We start from the raw sequence: 16,413 nt of genomic DNA, 5'->3' as shown, positions 1-16,413 counted from the left end.
GATATAATTTGAAAACCCATAATCTTTATTGGATTTTTGAGGTTTTCTACATCAAGAACCCACATTGCACAATTACTACAAGTAAGTGTAATTTTATTAATTTTTATGATTTAAATATAATTTTTGTGATTTTTTTTTTTTTATAAATTGACTATATTTCGGATTTTTAATTTTTAGATAGTTTTATTAACTTTTTTTTAAAATTTTTTTAATTAAATTTCGAATTTACTATGTAAATGAGTATATATATATAGATTAATGTATATATTTTGTATAAGTTTCATTTTATTAAATGTTTAGTTTGATTATTATTAGTAAATTTTTGTTTATATTTTGTTAACTTTTTTAAATTATTTTTAAATTTTGGGTTTAATTGGTTAAATAGGTATATATTAAAATTGTTTGTTTTTTTAAGTTATATTTTATTATTGATTTAGTTAGGATATTTATAGTCGATTTTTATTTATGTGAGTTGTTAACTTTGTATTTTGTTAACTTTTTTATTATTTTTTTTGTATATTGTTATATTTGAGTAGGTATTTTGTTGACAACGTTGTTGGTGAGATCAAGCTTTGGAGGATTTTATATTAGAGGTAATATTTTAAACCTTAATGTATAATTAATATATTGAACTTAGTAGCATGTACGAATTATAAAATAGTTTATTAACTTTTTTAATTATATGTAGCTTCCTCGATGATTTGGTGCAAACGAAGGGATTGATCGGTTTCTACAGATGGAGCAAGAGACACAGTTTCTAATTTGTCCTTGGAACAACAAGTAAGTCAACATAATTTTATATTCATATGTTTTGTTTATTGATAAATATCTTAAACAAGTTTTTTTTATTGCAGCTTTCATTGGATGTTAGTATTAATTCAGCCCCACAGTCATTCGGTAGCTTTTTTGGATCCTATAAACTCACATTTCCGTCCGGAAATCTAGGAGATAATTATCATGTAAGTTTTTCATTTTACTTAATTAATTTATGATTTTATTTCAAACTCATATATGGGTAAATATTAATATTGTGTGCAGGGCGTTGGATCAATATGATACACACCGAGGACTAAAAGAGTCAATCAATCTAAAAGTTTGTGTTCCTAAGGTAAGTAAATTATATTACTTATCGTATTCAACTTTTTGACATATTTCTATTATAATAACTTACTAAATATAATACTTAACTTTGGATAACTATGTTGTAATAGTGTCGAAACCAGACTGGGCCAACCGAGTGTGGCTTTTACATTATGAAATTTGCTAGAGACTTGATTTCACAGCCTAGACCGAAGGCCTACTTGAAAAATGAGGTATTGTTTTGCTTTTTAATTTCCATTTAAACTATCGTTCATGATTTTATTTGGATGATTATTTCTAACTTATTATTTTAAATATTTTCTAATTAGTTTACGAATACGAGTCCATATTCGGCTGACGAAATCAACGAGATGCGGGATGAGTGGACTAAATCAATTATGGCGTATCTCAATTAGCAAATGAGCAAGTGGGTGAGGAAATTTTAGTTTAAGTAGGTTTGACACTCATGAGTACATATATTAACTTTCATATTTGAATTACTTTTATAGTTTTGATCACAAATGTTAACTCTAGATAAATGTTTATAAACACTTATACTGTTGTTTTTCTGTTCATACTATTGTTTTTCTGTTTCTGCTGCTGATTATTTTTATCAAAACAGGCCAGGGAAATTGGCAAAAACATTTGCAACTTCCCTGGTTAATACTTTATGTGACAGTGCCCAACTGACGCAAAAAATACTCGTTTTTAACATTTGTGGCAGTGTCCCACTGACGCAAACCAGAGTGTCATTTGCGTCAGTGGGGCACTGCTACAAATGCCAGTTTCTGGCAGTGCCCCACTGACGCAAATGACAATCTGGTTTGCGTCATGGGCAATTGCGTCACATAGTACACTGACGCAAAAACTCAACTGTGGCAGTGCTAAACTGACGCAAATGGCCTTTTTTGTTGTAGTGTTTAAGCCCTACTGGTAGGGTTTTCAGTATTTCTCGACCCGTGAATAGTTTTCGGCGCGATTTGTTTATGACCGTGTATATTGTAGCTCTTTAGAGCATCTTGCAAATTTTTAGAAAATTCCGAATAGTTTACAGTACCGAAAACTATGTTCAAACATATTGCTTTTCACGCGCATAAAAAAAATTAGTCACGCGTGCAACAATATGTTTGAACTTAGTTTTCAGTACTATAAACTATTCAGAATTTTCTGAAAATTTGCAAGATGCTCTAAATAGCTACAATATGCATGGTCATAAAAAAAAATTGCACCGAAAACTGTTCACGGGTCGAAAACACTGAAAGTCCTACCGAGAGGACTTAAAATGAGGTAGAATTGTTCCATTTATATATATATATATATATTTATAAAACAAGAGTACTGGATATAACTAAAATTTTAAATATATATATAATATTATATATAACAAATTTCGCAATTACTTAACAGAGAAAAAAGTAAAAATCTTTGTCCTATTTCGTCAGATTTGGTGAGGACAATTTAATGAAATTCCAAAATATTCTTATACGAATCACAGGAATATATTGGTCCAAAACAAGTCTAAATTCCGATTTTATATATATCAAAAGGAAAACTTACTAGCTAGCTAGCTAAAATGTTACATCGATCATATCACTGACTAAATAACTCACTAGTACATATATAGGACCCCACATAGCCGGCCAAGGCACAGATTAATAGTACAAAACTGATAATCACCTTTCAGACGTACTAATAAATTCGTTAACTAGCTAGCCAGAAACTTAACTGAACCGATAAATATATAAAGGTTTGCATGCTGTTTCCAAATTAGGGTTCGATCGAGCTATCATAATAAATATCAAGGAAAATTGTTTTTTTAAAATTCATATGTTTTAAAAATAATAAAATTATATATTTTATAATTTAAATAAAATTTAATTAAACTTAAACTCACGTAATACAATAATATTATATTAAATATATAGTATAATCTATTGTAAATTAATAACAAATTATTTTAAAAAAAAAAATTAGTATGAAACTTAAAGTTAAAATTTACTTATAATATTTAATATTACATTAAACATATATTATATAATCTCTTGTTGTCACTCAAAAATTAAAAAAGTAGAACAAACATAAACTTAAACAAAAATAAATAAATTATTTAATTAAATGAGATATTTATTTAAAATTTATATGACATTAATATAAATTTAATAAAAATAAATAATAAATTTTATAAATAAAACTAAATAGAAGTACATATTGCATTGTATCTAGTATATATATATATCTCATGACTTATATCATTTATAATTTCTTTTGATTAATTAAGTACTAAAAATAACTATATTTTAATAAAAAATATATATATATATATAAAAGACAAATTATGCAATTACTTAAAAGAGAAAAAAAATAATTTTTTTTTTATTGGTCAGATTTGGTCGAGACATTTTAATGAAATCCCAAAATATTCTTATACGAATCACAGGAATATATTGGTCCAAAACAAGTCTAAATTCCGATTTTATATATATTAAAAGAAAACTTAATTGCTTGCTAGCTAGCTAAAATGTTACATCGATCATATCACTTATCAAATTAACTCACTAGTACATAGGACCCCCACATAGCCGGCCAGGGCACAGATTAATAGTACAAAACTGATAATCACCTTTTAGACGTACTAATAAAATCGTTAACTAGCTAGCCACAAACTTACTGAACCGAACCAATATCAAATTAGGGTTCGATCGAGCTATCATAATACATATCAAGGAAAAAATCCCCAGTAAGGTGGTGAGACGGGGTTATTGTATTCCTCCACATTGAAAAAGGGGTTGCACTGATGATTGTTAGTTCCTTGTGACTTGTTGCTGCGAGTAATATTCATGGCGTCTGATGTGCTTTCAGCCATGTCTTCTCCGGAGATCATACAATTAGTGTTTCCGCTGATCATCTTAGCTACTTGCTTAGACCCAGCTACATTGTCTCGGATGAAGCGCTCCAGTTTTCTCACCTGTTCCAAAAATTTCCCGGTACCAGCAAAAGTTGTATATACATTAATGTGTATGAAACAAATTTTATCATAGTACGGCTTAAAGATCTTTTCTCCGTACTATTTGTATGTATATATATATATATATAAAGTGCACGAGCATAGAAGTTTTATAGTTAAAAAAGCATGGATAGCATGAAAAGAATGCAATATAAATAAATGAACTATAGCTTTAAGCTTGCGTACGGACGTGTGTATATATATATATCTGTATATGATACATGTATATATATAAACGCACCTCCTCTTGAAGCATCTGTTTTTCTTTAGAGATGTGATCATAGTCATGTTTAAGGGCCTCATAAGAGCGCTCGATTTGCCTAGCTTTCCAGCGAGCTCGCCTGTTTTGAAACCAAACAGCGATTTGGCGAGGCTCCAGGCCAAGCTCTCTTGAGAGCTTCATTTTCCTTTCTGGTTCCAGCTTTATTCCCTCCTGAAAGCTCCTCTCCAACGAATCGAACTGATTGTTAGTTAATGTTCTCTTCTTCTTCTCCTGACTGCAGCCATAGCTACTTGGGCTGTCCCTTTCCATAGAAGGGCCAATATTTAACCCTTGTGCTGTCTCTGACAGTATTGCCTGATGCTTCATCTCCATACCTTTAAAAAAAACATGAGAAGAAGAAAAGAAAAGAGAAGCTTATGTACAAGTTCGTACTGATCCAAACTCATAGAGGTTGTATGTACTATATATGTTTACATTTTTTTCTAAGGAATAATGCCACTAAGGAAACCACAATACTATGGCATTTGATGATATATTGATCATATTATAACAATAAGGTCAGCTATTATAGAAGTCCTTAGACAAGTCGGCTACATTAATAAAGTTCGTAGAAAGCCTAGAAGCTATACAGTGAGATAGATCACAAGGAAAAGTATCAAAAGACAATTTATATATATATATTCATGAGGAAAATATTTGCTCACCATGACAGTACGAGTCATGGTCATTGTGGAAGGGGAAGCCATAAGAACATTCATTTCGAGGAACACCGTGTCTTGCATTGCCATTCCAATCCATTTTTGCTCTGAATCTCCACAACTACTACTACTACTACCAATTTGTGTACGTACTTAGCGTATTTATAGAGGCTACAGGGTCAAACTGAATACACTTATAGCTATAAAGTGATAGAATCTTAATTAATATTTACAAACTAATGTGGGACCGGCGTGTCAAAGAGGCTAGCTGATCAAGTTGACCATCGATAACATGTCAGCGGCTTATTTGTCTTTATCTACTTTTGGCTTTTGGGTGGGCTGCAATGCCTCTTTTTTCTTTTTCTTTCTTCTTTTGACGTATAATTTATATATTTTTATATATATATTTACATGATGGAGAGAACCGAGGGAACAGCGCGAGTACATTGATGAGTAGTCTCGGTATGCACTTACGATGTGGATCGATGCATGAGAAAGAGAGGAAAGCAGTGACAGGTAATTCATTCATGGCCGGGGCCAACCCTAAGCAACGATTCACGATTCAGAGAGATCATACATAATTATTATGTATTGAGAGACCTTCAATTCAATTTGAATACGCTCTCTTTCCCGGTTGATTAATATATAACTCTCAATCATTTTCGTACAAGTACGTCATGACTTTATGAAGTATCAAATTCTGGCAACCTCTCTCTCCACATATAAAGATGGCAGTACTATTCCTTGCCTAATTTGGGTGTAAATTAGTAACATCAAATCCAACGAGGCCAAGATTTTATTTAAAAGTAGGCAATTATGGTAAAGAAAATTGACGTTTGGAAAGATCATCAATAGAAAGAGGTTGTCAGAGAAGGCATTACCTTTACATGTCATCGCTCTCTAATCAATTTTTCTTTTTGCCCTGTATTTCTCACCATCACAGCCACAGCTAACGTGTTATGGAGCTTCAGGTGTCGCCGCAATTACTCTTCTCTTCGGCAACACCTGAAGAAGCTGCATAATACCTGACCTGTGGCTGTGGCTCCATAATGCATTCATATATATAAACATGCAATAAGTCCTTCCAATTCATTCAATATTGGACCATATATATATATATATATAATCTTCTTCATTGGTTTTTTCTTTTAGTTTTGGTGTGGGTTTTAACTCCTCCTTTAAGTTTCTCTGCGGAACACCGGTACTTGACATCGAATCCCCAGCGCCATGCTTATAATAACATTGCCATTATTAAAAGATATATACAGAAAGTTTTCATTTTGTGCAGTGAAGTGAATAGAAATTTTATTTCTTAACCTGTCTGCCTGTCTCAAAAATTGACACATTATCCGTTGTCGCTGTACGTGTGTAATATCAATGAAACATATTCCTCTTGCCTTAAGACACAGTCGACTTTATATATATAATCTAGCCATCTTATATGATACACACACGGTCGCCATATAGAACTACAATACTATTAAAATTAGACAAATTGGTTAGAAATGACAATTTTTTTTTAAAGTTTTGATAAGTTTTTAGGGCTGTGCAAAAAATTTTACAACCCGTCCAATCCGAATAATCTGCCCAAACCAACCCGAAAAAACCGCCAAAAAAAGCAACCCGAATAAATCGATCAAAATTTAAAGTGCTCAATTGTTACATTGGGTGGGTTGAAAATAATTATCAACCCGCCCAATATAACCCAACCCGTCCAATTAAGAATTTATTATTAATTTATTATTTTTAATATATTCAAATAAATATATAAATTAATTAAGTTTTATTTTATTTTTTTTACTATAAATTTAAAATATTGTTTTAAGTTTAAAAAGATAAATTTCACATTATTAGTACTAGTATTTAAAAGAAAAAAATTACAAAAATGTAAAAAAAACAAAAATACCACTTTTGTTTGGGCAGGTTGACCCACCCAACCTGCCCAAAAAAAATACTATTTCGGTTTGGGCGGGTTAACCCGACCAACCCATCCGCCCAAATTATTGGACGGATTAAAAAAAAATTTCTTAATTAGGTAAGTTACGGGTCACTTTTGCTAACCCTATTATGACATTGAACGGGTAAAAATGCCTTGTAACCCGACCAACCCGCCCAATGATCAGCCCTACTTTTGATAAGATTTTGCAAAATAGTTACAATTTAAAATTTTGATAAATTATCTAAAATTTTCGACCGACCTATCTGAATTTTTCGAACGGTTGTGTAAAATTTTCGTCTAATTATCTAAATTGTCAGATGTCATTTTGTAAAAAATTATCAAAATTAGGTTAAATGCAAAATTATTAAATTGATTATTTTGCCTAGAATCCTAAAAAATATACATAATATATATATATATATATATATATATTTATATGTATATCATAAACAAAACAAGAGTGTAAAGAGGCACAGTATTACAGCAAAACTTTTAATGAGTGGCACCATTATAAAAATCTCACTATATAGTCACATTATTTATGAAATTAGTGACATTTATAATTAATTTGAAAAATGAATTGTATTTTATAATAAATGCTAATTGAAAACTTTTTTCTTTCTACTTCTTTATAAGAGGCCTTGTGTTAATAAATTAATTTTAACATCTTTTAATATTTCTAATGGACTACAACGATAATACTTATGACGTTTACCCATCTTCATTTTTCATTTTTCATTTTTGAAAAGATCAACCACGAAAAAAAAAAACTTTGTTAATGTTAATATCCCTATGTTTTTCCTTTTTTTTCTTACTAAAAGTTTTCAAGGAAAAAATTTGTATCTTTTGTTACATATATACTTTTTTTTTAAGGAAATAAATATTTCATTAAATAGTTAAAGTGGAACCACCAATACAAATCGGAAATGCTCAAAAAACAATTACAAATCTCACGAAAAGATAACCCAAGAGACTAACCAAGTTGAATACTCAAGAAATAAACCAGAGACACAGAACCTAACCAATCTAAACTCTAGACAAATACTAAGCCAATTTTCTTAGTTTTGACAAATATGGTAAATTAATAATCAACATCGAATTAGCATCCCCAACTAGACGGTACAAAGACCTGAAACAAGCTGAAAAGAGGGGAAAATATTATACGAAATATAGCCAAAGTCACAGTCCTAAAAAATACCTACACTTTTAATCACTATTTCAAGTAAAAATTAGAAATAAAAAGAGATTACAGTATATATCAGAGAAGTAGTGAGTGACTAATAATGTAGCATGTATATGAGCACTTTCTCTCTCTTGTTTTTGTTTTTTATTGGGTACTTTCGTCAACGAATAGATGTTGCTTTTTTCAATGACCTATATGCACTGTGATGCCAACATTCATTTCACTCTCGACTCGAGTCCTGACACAGTAAAATTTTGGTGATGTATATACATATACAGTGCTTAAATACACATAAATTAAGGAGGTAGACACACTGAAGAACAATAATAAAGAGAGTGACACACACGGAGTAAAAGCTTTAACCTGCTCCTAAATCTCCTAAATCTTAGGGAAAATTTGGGTATTCATGCATAATGTAGGTGGATAAATAAAAAAAATATTATTTTTTAACATTATTTTAAAATAATGCTATATTTTTTTTGTTTCCAAAAATACCTTTATTATTTTTTAGCCTCCATCTTTCATCTATCTTTCTACTCTTCCTCTATCTCGAGTCACATTTATTCTTCGGAGTTATGACAGCCACTACCAAACCATCATCACCACCAAATTTCTTAGAAAAAATATCTACAACTTTGACATCCTCCTCTATTTTTTTCTTCTCTCTCTTCTTCTCTCTTAAAGTGTCAATGAAGACTAAAATAAAATGATCCATGATAGTTTTTGATAATATAAAACTTAAACACCACAAAAAACGTGACTTTTGCCTGCGCAATTTTGTGCCGGCAAAAGTCATACGTCTTTCCCGACACGTTTTTGCGTCAGCAAAAAGTGACGACGTACGCCTGTCGATAATGTGATTTTTGCTGACGCAAAACATCCTGCGCCGACAATAGTATCTTTTGTCGACGAAAAAATGCGCTAGGAAAATAAGGATACGTCGACGAAATTTTTTGTTGCGGGATTGTGGAAAACACTTTTAGCGGCACAAAATTGTGTCGGCAAAAGATGTGTCTTTTAGTGGCACGTTTTTGCGCCGGCAAAGGTGAATATCTGTAGTGGCGCATTTTTGCGCCGGTAAAGATTAAGACTTTTGCCAACGTAATTTTGCGTCGGTAAAAGTTTTTTTTAAATAAATTTTTTGATAATATTACTAATTTTATTTTCAATATATTAATAATATTAATTAATAAATTTTTATTTTAATATATTAATAATTATTTAATTTTTTAGTAATATTTTTTAATTAGAAATAAAATTAAAATTAAAATTTTATAAATAAATAAAAAAATTATAACTATTAATATTTATTGTCTCCACCAAACATGAAAATATAAAAGTAGTTTAGTAAATTAAATATAACTATTAATATTTATTGTCTCCACAACCCTCCTCATCATCCCCGCCCCCGTGAGCATCATTGTCCTCGTCCAGATCCTGTTCTGGTAAGTCGACAGTAAAACCAGGAGCCAATACACCAACTTGCTTCAACAAAGCACTGAGCAGTACATCTTGACGTCGTTGCCAACTCTCAAGTTTAGTCGTATACTTCTTTAGGTTTTGATTTTCTAGCATAATGTCATGAGTTTGCTGCAAAATGGTGTCCACTTCAGGTGGCAATTGCCCAGACATTTGAGAAGTTGACGAAGATGTTGCCCTCTTTGCGCCAATTGCCTTCAACCTAGACAACCCTTCAAACCCTTTCTTATAATGCGAGAGGGGTCCAAGGACATCCGTGACAATATCCATATCAGGCGATAACTGACCGTGACTCATATGTGACACAAGAAGCAACATATGTGACTCATGTAAACCGTTCACCTATCAACATTAACATTGAAAGTTAGTTTTGGATTGATTAAGTGGGGTTTCGAAAAAGAATTGACTAATATACATACTCGTTCTTTGAACCACTGAGGAAACTCAGCTTCTTGTTGAACTTCAAGATTCGAGCCCCCACGTCTTCTTAATTCATTAATATGCTCACTACAAACGGACAACAATGTTATGATTTTTGCCTTTACTTGGTATATAAACCAAACAAATTTATTGAAAAAGACTAGAAAACACACCTAAGGTACTCCTTAATTTTGACACTGTAATATCCAACATTTTCATAATACATTTATTTATTATAAATCAGAGTTTTAATACATAAAATGTACAAGTTTACAAATTTAAGAAATAGTAATGGAAAAATAGTGTTTAAAATATGATTTTATGTTTTTAATGAGATTAAAGAGAGAGAAACTTGAGTAGTCAAGTATTGGACCCAAATGTCATATAATTTTAATTGGGGATTTTTATAAAATTAAGAAAGTTTTGCTAAAGGGCTTATTTGAAAAGAATTTTAGTATTTTGGGTCCAAGTGTAATTTTAAAAATAAAATTTTTTTTTAAAAAAAAGAAGAAAAGAAAAGGCTTCAGCCTTTCTTTTTTTACCCGAGCCCCCATCTCTCTCTCTCTCTCTGTCTTGCGTGCATGCGTCTGCCCGACCACCGAACATCCACTGGCGATCACCGTTTATAGCCACGCACCGGACCGTTGGATTCAGAGGCCTCCGAACTATCGACCACGCGGGAATCTAGAGCTCACTCGCCGATTAAACACCTCAACTGGTCGATTTAAGTTCGGCCACCCCGCGACTTCAAAGTTGCGATTCGGCCACCTCGGGCATCCGTTTGCCGATCCGTCACCACCATCGTGTTCCTCGTGTTGTGGGCTTCTGTTGACATGGTTCTTCGCCAACAGGTAATTAAGAGAGAGAGAGAGAGAAAGGGATTAGTGCCTAAAGTGAACCTAAATAGATGTATGATCTTAGATGGTGAAAGAGGTGACTCCAGACACGGTTTTTAAGTGGTTCGAAGGTTAAAATCCTTCTACTCCACTAGTCAATATTATTGATCTATACTGAGTATTTCTTACGAGAGATTATTTTTCCAACCCCTATCAACTCCTAGGGTCCCCATATTTATAGGAGAAGGCACCTGGAAGTTGGTAGGGAGGTTATCCCGTGACCTTCTTACTTGTCGTATCAATTCTGTGACATTCATGATTAATTCCTAAACCTGACACATGAGTGTGGTCAAATCAATAGGTAAGGAAGTAATGGGTCGCACGGCCCAACCCAATCGTGGGCGTCTGAACACGCACGTTCCTGCTGCGTGTCCGAGAAGTCAGGGGGATATCAGACACATGATGCCTGATATATGCACGTTTACCTTGCGTGTGTTGACTTCTTAAAGAGTCATAGCTCCATACCCAGCTCGTATTGTGAGCTGCACACTGGACTCGACCTTTGGCCTTCAGGGGGCCTCCTCCAGTCTTGGACAATGGAGGCGAGCCCTTGGGGCTTCCTCGAGCTAACGACAGAAGCTCCGGTCTTTCTAATCAGCCCGTGGGAAAATCAGGGCGTACATCTGCCCCCCAAGCTCCTGCTCGTGGTATACCACGTCGTATATAAGACCACAGTAGGGGCTTTTAGACTTCCTCATGAACTCTTCGGATTCCACTTTTTACGCAGGCACTTGATACGTGGAACATCGTGGGTGGTGACGGTACGTCTTACGAGAACCGCATTAAATGGCCTAGCCTATGTCCAGCCGTCGTTTCGTATTTCGAGTGGAGGGCTTCGGATCCCTCATCAGGGTCATCCAACAGTCATACATACGTGATCCTTTATGCATATAAAAAGGGGTGGCCACCCTACGCACGGGCCACCCTTTCATTCCAAATTTTTCAAGCTTCAAATTCCTCTTCTTCTTCTCTCTTTATTTCAGAAGAGCGAAACCCTCGACTCTGTTACTGCCACTTTCAGCGTTCAAGAAGCTTAGGCGCACGGATTTCTCCGAAGCTTTGGAAGTTACTACACCGACGAAATTCTTACCAACGCAACACCTTCGTCCACCTCCCAGCCACATACTGTAAGTTTCTTGACCCCGTGTGTTTTGAGAATGTCACTGTAGCTTAGGTAAAAAAATTTACTGTAGCTGCATGCAAGGCTTTACTGGGTTTTGTGGATATGGGGGGTGACATCCTTTTTAGGTTAGGGTATATTTGTTGTAGGAAATCGCTTTAGAGTATGGGTTTCAGGGTGCTTTTTCTGGGGAAAATTTCTGGGTAAGAGTTTTGGGAATTTTGGGTGCAAAACTGGGTAGCTTAGGGAACACGCCTCACAAGCGGTTTTGCAATTTTCTGCCTACTGAAACTTTCCCCCCAAGGCAAATTCTATCCTGACCTCCTGACACACGAATCCCGAGTAATCGGGGATCGGTTGGGAGCACAGGCACGTGTTCATCAAACTGCGTGCAAAAAATAATTGCCTTTTCCTCATGCTTGGGTCGCCTTTTCTGAAATGTTTTCTTTTGTTTGTTAGGCAACCAGATAGCTCCCAAGAAGAATCTTCCACAGAAGAACGTCAGCAGCTCGGCCTCCCAGCAGGACAGAGGAAAGGCGGCGATGCCTAGCTCCCCAATCCCCCGCTTTGGGCCGGCGGTGGAGAAAGAGGTCGAGGTGGCTCCTGACGCATTCTTTGAGGCGGAGAGGATCGTCTCAAAGATCACCGACCAAACGAAGAATAACAAAATCTTCCTTTCCCACAACATCGCCCTGGGGAAAGCGTCCGTAGTGGCCCAACCTGCTTCAGAAGGCGAGCGGAGCTGTGCGCCGCTCGACGAGTCGTTCGCGGCCTGGAGCGGTGAACATTTTAAGGCAGGGGCCTTCCTTCCACTGGATCAGTATTTTGCTGATTTCCTTAGCTATGTGGGGTTGGCCCTATTTCAGCTCCCCCCCAACTCCTACCGTCTGCTGGCAGGGTTGAGGTATTTGTTCCAGAAGCACGAGTGGGAGGTCCCCACTCCTGCAGACATTTTATATTTCTTCTGCCTCAAAGCCAGCCCGGACCAGCGGGGGCGAGGCGACGGGTTCTACTATTTAACGCGGTTTCCCAATACGGCGGCGGTCATCGAGCTGCCCAGCCACCCCAATGACTTTAAGGACCAGCTATTCATGTCAACTGAGTTCCGGAACTGCGAGAACCACTACTTCAATTGTCCTCGTAAGTTTTCACCGACCTTAGCTCGTACTTTAGGTGTCATTTTAGCTCCTCCGTACCCCATTTTTACTCAGACTAATCTTGCAGCCATTTTCGCGAGGACAGAGAAATCTATGACCCTCGGGGCTCAATATGAAACGCTGGCGGGCTTGCCCCCCAGTGAGAAGGATTATCGCGTGCTCGTGACGGACAAGACGATGGTGTTCTGCAAGCTGATTTTTCCAAATCAAACCCTTAACCTAAAGAGGCCCCGGGGGCTGCCCCCAGCTCGTGGCACCAAACCTATCATCGTGGAGGAGGTTGCGGGAGACGAAGATGAGGAGGACGGGGGCGACGAAGTTCCGCTCGTGAGGAACAGGAAGAGGACCTTGGAGGTCGCCCAGGGGATGGGCGAGGAGAGGATCCAATCAGGAGCAGCCGCGGGTCCTTCTGGCCAAGGTAACCCTTATTTGTTTAGGAATTTAAATAGGGCCACTGCAGACCCCCGGCTAGCTAGGTTCAATCCTAGGCAGCTCGTCCATCGTCACCGAAGCGATCCGGACCTGAACACACTCCTGCTCCATTGTGTCGACCGACTCGTGCTGGATCACCAAGAGAGCCGACCTAGGGGTACCGTAGTAGTAGATAACACCCTAGCATTTAGGTCGATCCTATTCGAGGAATATGGGACCAACCTCCGCACATGTCCATCACTCCAGAGGGGTACCTTAGCTCCGGGGCTTAGGCAGTATGTAGGAGAATCTAGCCCTGAGTCAGAACCGGACCCAGAACTTGCGCCAGTTCGGGAAGTAATCGTTCTAGGTTCCTCCAGCTCGGGGGGTAGAACTCCCTTAGTATCTGCATATTTTTTATATTTAACCCTTTGTCCTTGTCTGTATGGTTGCTAACTTGTACTAACCATGTTTTTGTTTTGACAGAAGAGATGTCTCAGCCCGAGGATAGCTTGAGAGGCGCAGTTTTCGGGGGAAACCCGTCAGCCGGGCCAAGACTAAAAAGGCTCCGGGGGTCCAAGAGCGCCGATGGGGCCGCCACCAAGTCTCCGGCAAAGGAGAAGGACAAATCCCCGGCAGCCCAGGACACGGGAGCAATTTTTCCTGCTGCAGGAGCAGGCCAAATGCCTCCACCACCTCCGCGAGCTCCAACCGCCTCTCAGGATGCGGGAACTGAGCTTGGGACTCCCGCCGTGGTGGCCTCCGACGTACGCATCCCAGTTAATCCCCAGGACCTGGAGAAGATCCCAGAGGCCTTCCGGGGAACGGTGTACGAGTCGGCGAACTACGCCATCAACCATATTTATAAGTTCACTGAGAAGGAACTTCAGGCCATTGAGACAATGAGCCCGGTTGGGGTAATGGAGTCTTCAATGGGCATGACCTTAACGGTAAGTTGCCCTATTTTCTTTTTAAAGCTTTTACCCTTACACTTTGCCCTATTTTTCCTAAGGCAATTTATCTTTCATTTCTCGTAGGGCGTCGTCGCTCTTCACTGGAGCATCATGAAGGCCAAAACTCAGCTCGAGGACATGAGGGCCAAGCACCAGGCCTCCCTTCAGGAGGCTAAGGCGACTGAAGATGCCCTGGCGACCGCGAAGGCCGAGCTGGAGAAAACCCTCTCGAAGGCCCAAGAGCTCGAGGCCTCCCCGGCCACCTCGCGGACAGACCTCGAGGATGCGAAGACTGAGATCCAGGCCGCCCTGGAGGCCGAACGGACCACTTCGGAGCAGTCCATGCAGGATCTGTTCTATCACTGCTGGGCTTACAATCCGGAGGCTGACTTCTCCTTCATGTCACCGAGTCTTTGGGCGCGCTTGCTGGTGAAGTTCCAAGCTCGCCTTGAGAAAGAGGCACCGCCTTCGGAGACTGGGGAAGCCTCTGGCACGGCGGAGCAGGGTGAGACAGCGACTTCCCGGGGGCCGTCTGGTGGAGCTTAGGGCGTTTTTCTCTGTTGCCTTTGAATATTTTCAATTATATATATATATATTTTTGTAACCTTTGCATGAGGTGTTTTCACCTCGAGACAATTTGCTTTGACATTTTTAATTTACGCCTTTTTTATGCCTTTAAGCATTTCGGTTATAATTTATTGAAAAACCTAGTTCGCGTTAACTTTAACCCATATTTCAAGCTCTTTAGGAAGAACCACGATCAATAGATTTAAATCAACTTCTAAGTTTTATGACCCGGTTAGAACCAGGAACTTAATTTGAAAACTTAGTTTGTGTTAACTCTTATCCATATCTCGAGCTCTTTAAGAAGAACAACGATCAATAGATTTAAATCAACTTCTAAGTTTTATGACCCGGTTAAAACCAGGAACTTAATTTGAAAACTTAGTTCGTGTTAAATTTTATCCATATCTCGAGCTCTTTAAGGAGAACAACGATCAATAGATTTAAGTCAACTTCTAAGTTTTATGACCTGGTTAGAACCAGGAACTTAATTTGAAAACTTAGTTCGTGTTAACTCTTATCCATATCTCGAGCTCTTTAAGGAGAACAACGATCAATAGATTTAAGTCAACTTCTAAGTTTTATGACCCGGTTAGAACCAGGAACTTAATTTGAAAACATAGTTCGTGTTAACTTTTATCTATGTCTCGAGCTCTTTAAGAAGAACAACGATCAATAGATTTAAATCAACTTCTAAGTTTTATGACCCGGTTAAAACCAGGATAGGACTTAGTTAGCATTAACCCTTATCAATATCTCGCGTTTTTAAGAAAACAACGGTCAATCGATAAGAATCAACATCTAAGTCGTTAAGGAGACCTGGTTATATCCAGGTACCATATGCCCCGCAAGTAACTGGGAAAGGGTCTTTCGTGGTTACTTTAAGATTACACTTGCAAATATGCGTAAAAAGCTGATTTTCATTGATACATAAAAAGTGGCCTTCCAGGCCTTACAAGTGGATCATTGATAATATTTATTTAAGTGGATAGCGTTCCAAGTCCGCGGGACCGCCCCTCCATCAAGTCGAGCTAACTTATAAGTTCCTTCCTTGATGACTTCGATGACCTGGTATGGTCCTTCCCAGTTCGGTCCCAAAACTCCCTCTTTGGGATCTTTACCTGCGAGGAAAACTCTCCTTAGGACCAGGTCGCCCATGCTAAAGGCGCGTTTTTTGACCTTGGTGTTGAAGTAGCGGGTGATTTTCTGCTGATAATGGGCGAGTTGGAGTTGCGAATCTTCTCGCCTTTCATCAACTAGGTCGAGGGAATGGCACAGGAGCTCGT

General features: G+C 37.3%; 1 protein-coding gene across 1 annotated transcript; it reads right to left on the bottom strand.

The window, feature by feature from the left end:
• Positions 1-3,799: 3,799 nt before the first annotated feature.
• Positions 3,800-5,105, bottom strand: LOC133793647 (homeobox-leucine zipper protein ATHB-22-like). The gene is made up of 3 exons (XM_062230952.1): positions 5,012-5,105; positions 4,326-4,681; positions 3,800-4,045 (listed from the first exon to the last, which is right to left on the bottom strand). Exons 1-3 carry the CDS (start codon positions 5,103-5,105, stop codon positions 3,800-3,802), a joined length of 696 nt encoding a protein of 231 aa, XP_062086936.1.
• Between the last annotated feature and the right edge of the window lie 11,308 nt (positions 5,106-16,413).

The sequence above is a fragment of the Humulus lupulus genome, chromosome 8 (assembly GCF_963169125.1).
Source record: "Humulus lupulus chromosome 8, drHumLupu1.1, whole genome shotgun sequence".
Taxonomy (NCBI): domain Eukaryota; kingdom Viridiplantae; phylum Streptophyta; class Magnoliopsida; order Rosales; family Cannabaceae; genus Humulus; species Humulus lupulus.
The sequence above is the reverse complement of the archived record's forward strand: the minus strand, read 5'-3'. Positions and strand labels throughout refer to the sequence as shown.